Source organism: Falco punctatus (genome assembly GCF_963210335.1).
Source record: "Falco punctatus genome assembly, chromosome: 9".
Classification (NCBI taxonomy): domain Eukaryota; kingdom Metazoa; phylum Chordata; class Aves; order Falconiformes; family Falconidae; genus Falco; species Falco punctatus.
Window position 1 is genome coordinate 13300874 of NC_137589.1, and position 14637 is coordinate 13315510.

Here is a 14637-nt window from a genome sequence, read left to right on the forward strand (position 1 = left end):
TCACATTGGTCAGTTCCCAATATTTTTCTTTTTAATTCAACCCAATTTAACTGAGGAGTTAAAAGTCCTAACGATAACTGGACTTGCAGAAGCTTTTGATAACTGATGGTTGGAAAGGCAACAGACATACAAAGGAGTATCTTCGCCAACTAAAAACCAGACTGTCGCAAACATCCCATAGCCTCACTGTGGCCCACTGAGTAGCTGTAACAAGTTTATTTAGATTTGTCACACCACACTATCTCTTGGCTGTCGGGAGCATCAGAAGGCATGGAGAACCACACTCTGCAACTTCTTCAGTTAGTCAAGTTTAAAGGGATCAAAGATGCACACATACAGGGAACAAATTCAGAAAGTCAAACCTTCAATTCTGCTGTTCATATAACTTGCTCCATAGTGTACTATGCATTTCTGGTACTGTTTCTATTTAAGCATTTGCTAAAATAGACTTAATCTATATCTATGCTACAACAACACGTGACCATTATAATGTCCTTTTTAGGGAAGTGTCTATATGCACGTCAGGCAGATAAGCCACCTGCCTGCAAAAGAACACACACCCCCAACAAAAAAACCCTACCCCAACCACTGGAATACACATGACTCTGAGATCAAAAATATAAACTTATTTCCACTAGTACATATTTACCTTGAACATGGAGAATGATGAGCAGATAGGCTCCAAGCAATCGCTCATAAACTCTCAATCGAGTCATTGTTCACTTTTAATCCTTCCTGTGCAAGGCGACTGGCCCTTCTGCTTGACAAAGGTTAAGCTTAGCCTGTTTGGTGAAGCCTGGTACAAGATTTGGCGCCTGACTGCGAAGATGCTTTTGTAACTTTTCCAACTTCGTTTCCTGAAAGATACAGTAAAACAAAGTGTTAAGAAACTCCTTGCATTTCTAAAACAAGAAAACCCCCTCAAGATTTTTTGTCACATTGATCATAACCATGTGGCTGCAAAAACTAATTAAAAATGTCTATGCTTATTAAGATTAATAACTCAAAACATCAGCCATATTTACTACTCGACTGAATAGCAGGATTCTTCTGAAATATGCATTTTTGGTAACAACCCACAGGAATGTTTTTACATGCCTACCAAAAATGTTAGACATGTTAACTCACTAGTCACAGCCATATATTTTATACTCACATACAGCTTTCAGGTAGCATTCAACAGATTAACATGTAACAGTAATTGAAAATGCATTATTTTTTTTTACAGAAATTTAAATTTACACACATTATTTCTCTTAAAAATGAAACCCAGTGGTGACTTCCCATAATCTTGCGGGAGAAAGGACACCACCACATTGAGCCACCAGTTGAAAAAATGCTTGCAGAGAAGCTTTATTGCAAGAAAAACCTAGTCTCTGCTGGATGAAATCTAGATTTGTATTAAAATAGTTGGTTTAGTTACCTAATTTACTTACAACTTTACTTTTGGCTTCTAGAATAGTACTATCTTAAAAAAAAACACCACCACAACCTCACTGAACATTTGAATTAAGAAACTTCTTACTTAGCATTGACTGTATCCCAGTCCCTCTTACTGTAGACTACTACTTCATACAGTGTTTTCTGGAAAAAAGAAAGTTAGCTCAGTCCACAATACCAATGAGCATTTATTATTAATCTGTTAACTCCAATTCAAAATCCTTATACCTTTCTGTATACCCAAGTTTTGTACAAAATAATCCCTCCTGAAAAATGATGCTACTATATGCACATGCCATTTGCTCCAAAGATAAAATATAATTCTACTCATCAGGTGGATGAACACATAGCCAAGACAGCCAAACTGAATAAGAAGTTACTTTTTCAGACTGCAACAGTTTGTGGTAACGTTCCGCTTAACGAACTTTCTACAGCGATTCACAAGGGAAGCATAATTGGGCCTCAAAGGACTAAAAAGCAGCTCGAACACCTAAACGGTTAATCGCAACAAAAGCGACCTTGCACAAAGACAAACAGAGGGCTGATTTTGCCTTCCCTCGGCCTCTTGTTTCAGTGGGCTTGACCCCTCTGACCCCTGTCAGCCTGGCGCTGCTCATGAATGCCAAAACTGGTGTTCGCTCAGGGATGCGCTGCAATTACTGTTGGTGGCCGCTTCCCCCATCAATAACTCAATCTGTCTGTCGGTGAGACCCAAGAACTTTTCATTTTAATTAGTGCTTCGGAGGCATTTAACATGGAGGCAAATTAGAGGCTGAGCTGGGAGGTGTCCGTCACTTTCAATTTCAGCGGGGCCAGGGCAGGCTGCCCTGACCCCTGGCCTACTTTTCACACGTCTCTGACTTCTCCCTAATGAAGCAACAAAGCATCCCTGCGCCAGAGGAAGCCGGGGGTGAGCTCCGGCCGGGCGCCTGCCCACCACCACTGCCACCCAGCCGCCCCGGCATTTGCCATCAGTCCTGCCGGGGGACGGCCTCAAACGACACCATTTGCAGACGTCCTAAGCACTAGTAACCTTGAAATAAAACTTCCTGGCAAGGCAAGAGGTAAAAGCAACATTCACTCTCTTTTAGTGTTTCCTAATCATAAGAAACAGGACCGATTCTGACAGCTGGCAGGGAACGTCCTTCTAGCTATAAAAACATCGGGCCAGCAACGTCAGTCTGTAAGTACTATGACTTTATTCTGTGTTTCAGCTGCAATGAACTTCATAAAACACGTGGAAGACAAAAACTGCCAACAGCTTGTATATAGTAAAAAACCAAAGGCTTTATTTACAGTATTGTTTTTGCAGTCCATGAAAGAGGAAAAAAACCACTAATAATCTGTTTAAAGTCTATCTTAAAATCATTTCTGTCTGTCTTGGTGCAAGTTTCAGTAAGGACTACGTATTCTCACTCTTCTGCATGTCAAGGGGAGGAGTGTTGTTAAACTTTCAGAAAGTTGGTGATCTCGCTCCCCAGTTCAGTAGGGTAAGAGAGTGGCTCAGGCGCTTAATGTGCAATGTGTGTCTACCACCATAGCACACAGTACATTATGAAAGAAATCAAGAACTGGAAAAAAGAACATTTTAATGCAACTCATTTGCAATTTCATGGTGATTTTTGTTCAGTGAGACAATTGAAGGTATTATTCAAAAATGTTGTCCAGGCCTATTCAAGAATATAATGCTCTCCACTTAGAACCGGTATTTTGACTTGACTGAATCTTCCTTTCGTTAATATTTCACTTCTTACAGATGTATATGTATTAAAATGTTTTTATATACATTTTATATGTATTTACATGTAATAAAATGACGCTGAGAACAAGCTCTGTTATAATTCCCCATTTAAAAATCATTCTGATTTTAAAATGCTTTTCAGCATTTAAAAGTACCTCTAAAATGGAAAGTAAAACCCAGAAGGGCTGCAATTCCCTTCTCTTCCGCTGAAATGCACATAACACCTTAATACTGTTACTTATCTTTCTGTGCTGCTACTGTCAGGGTCAAGTTCGCCCTTAGCCAGGAAAGCCCTGCAGCTGGCTGCAAAGCTTGGGCAGACAAGCTCCGATGAGCCTTGCTGCAACATTTCACCGCTGGGCAGGTGAGCTTAAGCCATCAATGGAAAACTAGCAATTTACAGTAACAAGTCCCAAAGTGGACTACATGAACTGCAGTGTGGGCACATGTCCTATTCTACTGCCCACACTACAGAAGCAACAAAGTTTTGTCAAAAACATAATGTAGACAGGTTGAGGCATATTTTTTTTCAGTCACCGCAGTAATATTCAGCAGAGCCTTCCTCCCATGACTATCAGAAGAGATTTCAAGTGGGTTTTAGTCATCCTTTGAGCTGTTCTTCCTTTTTCTCATTTAAGTTTCTGAGCTAAACAAAGACAATCAGGTCTCTAATAGCCTATATTGCTCTTTCCCAGAAACGAAAACTATTTTGAGAACATTTTGTTCTTAAAATCACCTGTGGCACTCCAATATAGCTATGCAGTTTAACAGCATTAAAGAAAAAGTTTCCAAAAACCGACTAGTTTTTTTACTCCTTCTAACAAATGCCACACCCCCCAACAATGCAGTTATGACCTTCCTGTGATAGTATCTTTTACTAAAACCAAAACTAACCACAACAAAAAAAATACATTTGACAAAACTGAAGAGGCTGCAGTGACAGCTTTTCTGAACCATTTCTGGATTCCCATTAAAGAGGAAGACTGGTAGCCCCCCACTAAGGCACGCTATCTAAAGTGAGCGACAGCTGGAACTTCTCCAAAATTTGTCCGATATTAACAGTGTAAAATGACACAACTGAATGGCTACTTCAAATATGTTAAAGTGCCAATTAACACCTGAAACACTACTCTGCCAACAGAGCATGCTGAAGAAATTCAAACCCATAAGCCAATCAGTTGAATTCAAAGTCCTCAATCTCTCTTTTTTCCTACTGTAGCCATGAAGAAGCGTTCAACTATATTCTGCTAAAAAGTAATTTATTCATCAACTGTAACACCCACTGTAGTCTACAGTATAATTTATTATCCTTCCTAAAATTAGTTTATTGAAGAAAATGCTTTTGTTATTAAAACTGGGGGGTGGGGTGGGATGGTGTCTGAACTGGAACTCATCTGTGAATTCACAGCACTATCATGGCAGTCTAGCCCTCCACTCCATACGACTCCAAACATACGAAGCTGAAGTGTGCAAGATTTGTCATATGGTCCAAAACGATTCTAAAACCAGTTCAGTGGTAACTGTTCTTTAGATGTGGCTCTGTAATATTTTTAACAGCATGATCCCCAAACGAAATGAGCTGCACTGTCCCAAATTTCAATAAAGAATGATAGTGCTGAACATAAGAACAAAGACAGTATTGTAAAAGGGGAACATATGAAAAAAGAAATGTCAGTCTCAGACTTCACAAGAATTAGAACATTAAATCCATGTCAACAGACATTTCAAAACATCTGCAGCAGTACATACAATACCAACTAAATATATTTGCCAAAGCAAAACTGAAAAACATTGAGTCTCCTATGTGTAACGGGGATAAGAAGCAACTTAGGTAACCATAAGGGTATTACTTCAATGACATGTACAGTTTTGAACAGAACTTTGAGGTGGAAGAGAATGCCAGAAATAACCCGGACTGTCAGTCAAAGCCAGTATGCAGCAACAACTTTTGTATTAAAACTTTAAAAAGCCTGATATGCTACCACAAAGAAAACTATTAATTTGGATGAAGAAAAGAGGGATTGCAAGAACAGTAAAGAATTCACTACAGGGCAGATGACAAGTAATTTCAAGAACAGAGATTACCAGTGTAGTTCAAATGATGTTCAAGGACCTTGATTCCTGAATCAGCCCGATTCAAGAATACTTACCCTTTTCATTAATGAGCTAAACACAGAAAGTAAAACTTTGATAGACCTAGCTGACATACATGAATTGTCAATTCAGCTGAGTGTTGGTTTTATGCAGGAATATTTGGATCACATGAAGAACCGAAGTTACAGAAACAGAATGAAATACAAGGGCATGAAATTGGGAAAGTTATGCATATTGGTAACCCTGAAGAATTTCTGCTTCACATAGACTAGGCATTCATGCATAAGAGATGCTATGTCCAAGGAGTCAAGTAGACTTAACAATTACAGAACATCAGACACATCCATGTGATGTTGCTGGGACAAACAGACAAACACAACTCTAGGATTTCCTAGGGAACCTTCCCAGGAGAAACGGTAAAACACAGACAGCACAGAGACAGTATGATAGATAAATCCAACATATGCCTAGGATTGATAATATTATCTGGAGAACCGGAAAGCCCTATGAATGGAGACAAAAATAAATAAAATATTAATAGGGTGAAAGTTGGCAGCAAAATGATTTCTCTTTGAAAGTGTAACACAGGAATAAACACTAGGAAAAAAAGACAGCTATTCAACCTGAAGAAAATTCCTGGTTCAACAACAACTACATATGGATTAGCCATTAAAATTTATTTAGATCAGAAATTAGAAGACAATTCCTAACCACTGGTTAGAAGGTTCTAAGGCAGTTTTGCAAACTAAATAGTGTCCAAAAACTTAATTAGCCTTTAGTTTACAAAGGCCACCATCTCATGTAGCTGCAGGTGACACGACAGGAGGAGACTGTGATCCAGGAGCCCTTACAAGTCAATTTCGTTATTCACAATACAAAAAGAGTTACAATTAACTTCTGAGTATTTGACTTTGAATAAGCTAATTTAACCAATGCCATAACAAGAAGGAAGTTGCAACGGGTTTCAGATTCTGTACTGTGTAATTCTGCCAAATACTTGTACAAGTGTACTTTTAAAACTTGTTTCTACTATTTTATTGCAAGGCATGCCTACTGAAACAGCCGAACTAGCTATGCATAAGTACTGTCAGATATATTAAATTAAAAACACAGGTAAATCCACTACAAAAATCTATGAAGAAATCATACAGTTGCTGGAGAAGACTGCCATGGCTGCATGGTCATCAACAAAACCTACTTCCAATAAGGCCCTATTTGTTTAGGCACTAATCTGTGTAAACTCACAAAAATAATTCCACTAAATCAGGGACTGAATTAGAATTATTTAAAAATATCGGTGACTGCATACATTTATAAAGCAGAAGACTGTGTAAATTACTTCAATGTTCTTGCTCCCTCTAGAAACCACTACAAAATCTGAAATGTTAAATGTAGCACACTTGTATGTGTATATTACACACTTGTCAAAAAACCCCATAAATGTATCTGAGTTTTATTTGTGGGATATTTATGACACATGTCTAACATGCATGGACTGCAATGGTGGGTTTGTTCATTCAGAAAATGTAAGCCACTAACAACTGCTTTCTGCAGCAAGAGTTCAAGGTCTTAGAAAAGGACTTTTTTTTTTTTGAGCAGCTGGAAAGTTCACCAAAATCCACCTCGGATACTCTTAACAGAAATCTTATGAAAGGAAAATTTCACACTGCTTGCAAATATCAGATGTGTGTACATTAGGGCAGAACTCAGAAGCCAAACTACTAAATTATGACATATCTGTCTGTTTCATAAACAAACTTGTTAACCATGAAGAAATTAAAGCCTAGCTGCTTTTTACCATGCCCAGCACAATTAGGTAATTGGGGACGCCACTCATTGGACTCCTGCATGCCCATCTTACTGTTACTCTGGAATTCCAATTAACTAACTGCTACAAAGTTTGTGCCATTAAATTAACAGTAATGAAATTCAGCAACATTGTTTTCCCAGTACCATCAGGTATTCAGACATATCCTAGTGTGTTACAAACATGACACATTCTCTTATTTGAGCATATTTAAATAGGATTTCACTACACAATTTTATTCATCTTGACCCATTTCCCCTCTTTCAACTCCATGACTTTGGCGATTAGCTAGTTGAGAGCTTCTGCCCTTAAGACAATTGGCAGACACCCATGCTGCTTCTACCGTAAATGACATCAACTGCTGCTATTGTACCCAGAAGCTATCACTCTTAAATATTTTTATTATCTATTTATCATTTTTGTTAGTGCCTTACTGTCATACCAATCAATGTCAACAGGGAGAAAAGTCTCCACATGTAATACATTCCATCTCTAAATCTAAGAAATCCAAACTGGGAATGTAACTGAAGCCTTTTAAATTTTGTTTGGAAAAAAAAAATTACTTAAAAAATGCCTTTTGTTCACTAAACAAAAGCAACAAGAGAAAAGTAATTAAAATTGTTACAAATTTCACGTGTCACTATTGAAAATATTGTCATACTATACCACTACAAGGCCTATCACATATTTTGGTTCTGAATTGCGCTTATTTTATACAAACAATTAACTAGGCTAAGGAAGGGAAAAAGCTGTGCCTCAATCCTGAATATATATTTGTTCACTTTATAAAAAGTGAACAATGGACCCTAAAATCAGGGCCAGTGCCTTTAAAAGCACAAATGCTTTCACAGGAAGGGTTTCTCAAGTGCAGCATCCCTTTCAGCACTCTAAAGAAGACTAATGAGTGTTTTCACAACCTTACAGTACTTTTTCCCTAATTTAAGGACAATTGTTCATTAATCTATGTCAAAAAAATCCCCAGACCAAAAAACTGACAGGGTAAACTTTTATTATACTTAGATCCCACGGTCTTAGCTTGTTTCTGTTACACCTATAAACTTTGTCCAATCTAGAAAAACAAATTCACAACTACTTTTTGTCTCCAAAGCAAAGGTGATTGTGCAAATTCTGGGACTCATTAGGAGTTCCCCAGAAACTGGGGGTTTGTTCAGTGGTTAAAGAGCGTATTTTTCATTTCATTTCATGGTGCCTAAGCAAAACAGCCTGCCTTTTTTTTGTTACTGAATTTAATCAATAACAAAACATGCTCTACAAACCCATGCTTTCCCCCCCGAAGTCGCTGACATCGGTTTCTCCTACAAGAGAAGGAGCAAGGAGCAGCAAACCAGAAGCCCCCCAACGCCATCCTTAGGTCAGCCTGCAGCTCCAGCTTCCAACACGCTTTCCGATCTGAACGTTTTGCCCACATGGGGGTAGTGTAAGCTAATTTGTGAGGAGGGGCACGTTGCTAAAATCTGCATCTCACGCAGACCACCGTTTCGAAAAAATGGTAACTATTTCAGAAACACGTCGCTTGAAATTTCGATTTTGGTACAAAGAAGAGAAGAGCAGCAATGAGACAATTCAGCAGGGTTTTGGAGGCTTGGGTTTTTTAACGTGAAAAATAGACTGCAGCTACATCTCTTCCCCTCACTTCCACCCTTGATTCTTGTTTTCTAGGTAGTAAGATTTTTCCAAGTCTTATGGCTAGCTGCCAGCTCCATAAAGTAAGTTGGAGTGGAGCTCTCCCCTCTGCTCGGGCCCCTCCCCGGAGCAGCCCTAGGCGCCCTGCCTGACATGCTTTTCAAGGCGTGCTAGACTGCAGAGCAGACTTTCTGGCTCCACTTCCATTGTTTGCACGGCTGCTTTGCTCCTTATCCAGAGCGTGGATTAGCATAAGAATACTGTCTTCCCCCTCTGCAAGCCAGCTCCCCTCTAGAAGACCTCTACCCCTTAAGAATAAACATGGGGTTGGGTTTCTTTTTTTTCAGATTTTCTCTTTAAATCCTCTTTTCCTACTCAAGGCTTGTAAAACCCAATCAAATAAATAACATTTTTAACAAGCAAGGCTGACAAGGCTCAGAAATACCCGATTGCACAGATTAGTAATTACCAAGGTCAAAAGAGTCAACTTGATAATGCTATTCACAGAGCCCTGACTCCTCACGCTCACGTTGTGGGTATAATTTTCGTTATTAAAGGATACGCTTTCCAAACAGAGCTGAGAGTAAGAACATTCTAGGAAAAAGTAACAGAAGGGAGACCTTAAACTCCCTCCATTCTTTTTTATTTACTCCTGGAACACGGAGTTTCAAGTTATTGTGGACAGAAAGCATTACTTATCAACACGGCCCTCAGCCGAAAACACAAACCAACCCCCTCCAGACTGCTACCAGCCATGCCTTAAACACAAGAATCGCTGCTGCCTACTGAGACAAATGCAAATCCTTTCCCTCTGGTATCTGACCAAGACACTATGGTGCCCCTTTGTAAAGTAAGTGACCTGTGATCCAGTATTAGGAAAGGCCAACAGATAAAACATTTCACAAGGAGGAAACTGCTTGCCCTCAAAATGCTTAAAACTGTCAACGTGGATGTAGGTTTTTGTTCTGGTACCCATAAGATAAACTGCTGCCGTAATTAACCGATACATTATTTTGTGAAAAAGATAAAAAACACACTTGTAAATGTGACTTCATAAGCAAGCCACAGAATTTGTAAATCATCAAATTCAGCACTCCTCATTGCAATGGGCAAGAGAAAATCTTTCTTTAACAGTATTTGCTCAATACATACAAACAGCAGAGACAAGACTGGCAAGAAGTTCAACATCATCACAATTTGGTAATACAAAATGCTGCTTGGCAAGGTAAGTCTTAATCCTCATTTTCTTCACCTGTTTACCATGCCCATAGGAGAAACTCCCTAGCTGTTCTCACAAATCACTGTAAATAACACACAGATATTCTCAAAGGAGCAGTCTCCATTGCTCTTCCAAAGCAGCCTTTTAATAGCTGGATAGGGCAAGTAAACGAAGTAGTAGAGATGCTGCTCCTTTATACTCTTCTAAAACACACATGTGGCAGGTAGGGAATTATTCTTTAAAGTGTTCGGAAACAAAATTTTAGATATGCACTTTGCAAATTACATTTAACTGTTAAGTTTATTCTTCACGTTAGCTATATTGCCCTTCTAACTTTAAATTGCTGAAATGTGCCCTTTCACCCTCTTTAGAACTCTTGAATTATATGAATAGTCAGCTAACAGCTCTTCTGTCATCTGTGAGTCTCAACACTCACCCTAGAAACTCACATTTGGGGTTATTACAAGCTCCAGACACAAAACATGAGGAGGGTAGCACCTCCACAGAAAGAGTAGGAGAAACGAGCAAGTATTGTCGGTGGCAAGTCTAGCATGGCCTAAACCAGAATCAATGGCAGTTTAAATTAATATGCCAGGCTCTGAACAGCTGTGGCTGATGAGCTGCCACTTGCTTGATACTGCCACAGAGGCGCTGACCTCCAACAAAAGAGCAAGGTGGACAGCTGGGGTTACTAACCTCACAAGCTGTCTCACTAGTAACTCCCAGAGCTTCCAAGGAGGACCCCGATACATACAAGTAGGTTAAGAAAGCTTCAACAGGCCCAAGAAGAAAAGAAGGGGGTTAGGGGGAATAAAACCCTGAATCCATGGAGAGAGCAAATATCTTGTAATTACACACTACCTTATGCAGAACCTGCAAAGTATTCTGTTATTCTTAGTATCATAGAGTGATAAACACTTATGTTTAAAGCATGACTTGCTCACACACAGTTACTTCACAAACAGTGGAGACATTAAATTAGCTATACTAAGAATGTGCTTCCACAGTACTAATAATCTAAAATAAATTCTACACTGCATTGAGCTTCTACTTTCATCTGCAACACTTAATTTTCAATTGTGTATGTAAGAAAGTATTATTGCACCAGGAAAAATTTCCAAGTGTCTATATGTAATGTGTCTAAGCCTACCTTACTCTGTTAGTATTCTGCAAGTTTTGCTGAGATGAAAATATATTTTAATACAAACTGAAATTAAACTCTAAGTGCACTGCAGATCCGCATGGTTAAATAACTACAGAAACAACATGGCATACACATGCACACAAACTACAACTACTTTTGTTTAAACAATGTACTTTCATCCATATAGCTTCAAAGACATTTCTAAACCCAAACACAGTAATCTTTCAATAAGTAGACAAAGGCAGAGTTCAAAGGTAATGTTTACACTTCAACAGTTATACTCTCCTATTTCCCTGCACAGAAGTGCTAAAGCAATACTGTTACTTTTTTTTCACGCAAAATGAAACATATACACAAAACGCATGACTAGATAAAGTTCAATGAGATTGAAATATTTACAGTTCAATAGTTTTATTAGTAGTATATCTCCCATTAACTAACAAGTAATTACACCACTTATTTTCTTAGTGGAAAAAGGTCACTTTAAATACACCAAGAAAGAAAAGGTTTTCAACAACCTCTGTGCAGCAGAGCAAAAAAGATCAAAACATCAAGATGTAAGGTAGCAGTTTGGTTTTGTTTGTTTCGGGTTTAGATTACATTCAGCTAATAAAACCCTTAAATTTTTTTTTCATTCAAATCTTTGCTTTTCTCTTCATATTGTAAGAAAGCAACTAGACTAAGACCTAAGGAAACTAAGAAGGTACAGTTATTATACTATATATTCCTTCTATCAATTTCATTTGCTTTCCTACTTTTCCTCTTTGACCCTTGTATGACAAACTACCTATACTCAGTACTATAGGAATTATTTGGACACTATTTTTTATTGCAAAAATTTCCCCCATTGCCCCACCGTCCTTAAACTTGAAATTGAAAGTATCTCCTCTGATGTCTCAACAGTTCCTTGAGCTAAAAATCTTAAAAGTGAATCCATCTGCCTCCTAAGTCACCTCTTGATTAACTTTGGCAATTCAGTTATTACCCAATCATTCAAGATGTCATTCTTATAAACATCTCATCCTGCCTTTCCTTATGTTACTTCTGTCAAGGCTGTGACTGCATTTTAAAGTCATTTATTCCTTCCACAACTCCACTATCAAAACCTTTCATTCACGATTCTTTAGCTTACACTAATCACCTCCAATAGGAAAGAATGAAGGCTGATTCAAAATAAATCTGTAAAGGAAAAATTGAGGGTTACAGGAAAACCAGATTCCACTATGGGAAGAAATTGTTGTGAGTTGAAGATAATAAAGAATTACTTTTGGCAGAAGGAAAGGGGACAAAAAAAAGTCATCATTATTGAACCTTCTCTATCAATCACTGTACAGTATCTTGTAATGACCAATCCTCTTATCACTTCCTGGGTATTTTTTCCATTCCCCTTTTTACTTTGAGATTTTACACATATTTGAGTTAAGAACTGTACTGAAACAAAAGCAGCAGATTAAATACTGCGGTATAAATACAGCTCTACTGCAGAGGTAGATTGGTCCATCGTTCCTATGCCTTGACCTTAAAGAGTCAGGAAGAAATGTTGAGGGCAAGAGTACAAAACTCAGAGAATGATTAGGATGCTCTTTCTCTGGATATCCCACTACATTTATTTCCTCTGCTGCAAAATTTATTCATAACTCTGAAGAGGCATCTACTCACCATGAACGTACTCTTCTACCCTCTTTAAATCCATTTAAAGTGTTGGTCTCTACAATAGTTTGCAATAATCAATTATCACCGTGTAGCTCTGCCCTATGTTAAAAAAGCCCTCATAGATCTGGAAACTGATACATTAGTACTGCTAATGCTTTGAAAAACTTGCTTTATAAGCTATCAACTGGCTGTCACAAGGTACGTGAACATGCTTTATCCAAATTCCAGTTTTACAAGAAAAAGCTAAAATTTCTTTCATAATCCTTAGAAGCATTTTGCTACTCATATCCCCCAGGACAGTGAAAGACACACAGTAAGCCATTTCTGTCTATCTGCTCTATCTGAAGCACAGTTTTGATATTCTTGGTATTTTGGCATAGAAAAGTATTACAGCAGACTGTAAAGAATAAACTCCTCCCAGATCACAAAACTATAAATGCATTATTACATGCTCAGTTTTAACTGCTCCCCTTGTAGTAACAGCACCTTAAACTCCTGTTTAAACACTTCTGCCTAAGTATGCATGAGTATTTTTTTAAAAAAAATACTTTCAGCTGTAATTTTTTTTTTGTCTTCCTTCAGTTACAACATGAGTTACATAACTAATTAGCTTTTTCTGGGGAGCAGAGAATGGTCACTGAGACAAACAATTCCATTTTCCAAGGAATTAATTTCAGTTTATCAATGTACCAACTGTAAAATTCTCGCATGTTTAAAAGTAACATTTACAAGACCAAGTAATTATGAAACTTACTTGCTTTCAAGTATGCAACACATGTCATACTGTATTTTGAATTTTTATTAAACGTAACCACAGCAGGAGTATCCACTCTCACTAGCTCAAGATTTCCAAAAGATCTTTTCAGCTTTTTAAATTTTTCTTCCCAGTCACAGGAATAGTGACAATATTCTTTTTTATCATGAGACTGTATGTCCACATAAGGATTTAGCTCCTGCTCAGGCTCTGGCTGAGTAACAGGCAGAGCAGGGGGAAAGGTACCATCTACTGATGGCATGGAGACAGTAAGAGCAACAGAACTGTTGATGCTAATTTTGTAAGGCTGATAAAGACACACCATCCCCTCATCCCCTCCACGTACCCTATTTAAAAAAAGTCTTATTAATTCAAAGATTGGAAATACCGCCAAACAGCAAATTTACTGGAGGAAAAAAAGTGAGTAGGTTACAGGTGTACATTTAGGGTTTTTAAAGGGTATGTAGTATCAGGATTAGAAATAAGAAAACTAGCAAGTTTCTATCACACTTTTACGAACATTAAGGATGTTAAACAAGGATCCTTATCTAAATCAATCTTAGATTTTAGTAGCTTAACAAGCAGCTCTTTAGTTTTTTGAAATACATTTTAACTGGACCCCTAGACTTATTTCCATGCAATTCCATATCAGCTGTAATACTTCAGAAACATTTCACCCTATCATAACCTTGAAACCTCTGAAGAAGGATGTTCTTGACATTTAAACCTAGCTCAGAGGAACCTAGTCCATAATTGACTTCTTAAGACTGCTTCAAAATGGTACCAGCAGAAAGCAACATTTATCTGCTTGGTTCTGCCTCAAGGAAGGAAAAAAAACCAACCCCAAACCCATCAACCAACAAAAGAAAAGCAATACTTGAAAACAAAAACAACCCCTGTATTAATATTCAGTAGATAACCACATTTTACCATTCTTAATCTAAACATTAAGTCAACAAATAAGCAAAGAAGAAAATCTGGTATGTTTCTAATTACATATCCATGTCACAATAATCTCATTGTAAAATACATTCCTATCAATACAAACATCTTCATACTGTCCTGTGAATGCATTCACTGTATACTTTTTTTGGCTAAGTTCTTGAATTAGTTCTCCATCCTACCCCATAAAAATCTACAT

General features: G+C 37.9%; 1 protein-coding gene across 3 annotated transcripts in view; it reads right to left on the reverse strand.

Moving 5' to 3' along the window:
- BMPR1A (bone morphogenetic protein receptor type 1A) overlaps nucleotides 1-14637 on the reverse strand; it is an 82114-nt gene that overhangs the window by 22042 nt on the left and 45435 nt on the right. For all 3 annotated transcript variants that reach the window (XM_080402828.1, XM_080402830.1, XM_080402829.1), the window contains exon 3: nucleotides 650-857. In XM_080402828.1, coding sequence (XP_080258954.1) covers nucleotides 650-716 — 67 coding nt within the window. In that variant the 5' untranslated portion in view covers nucleotides 717-857. The remainder of the gene's footprint in view (nucleotides 1-649; nucleotides 858-14637) is intronic.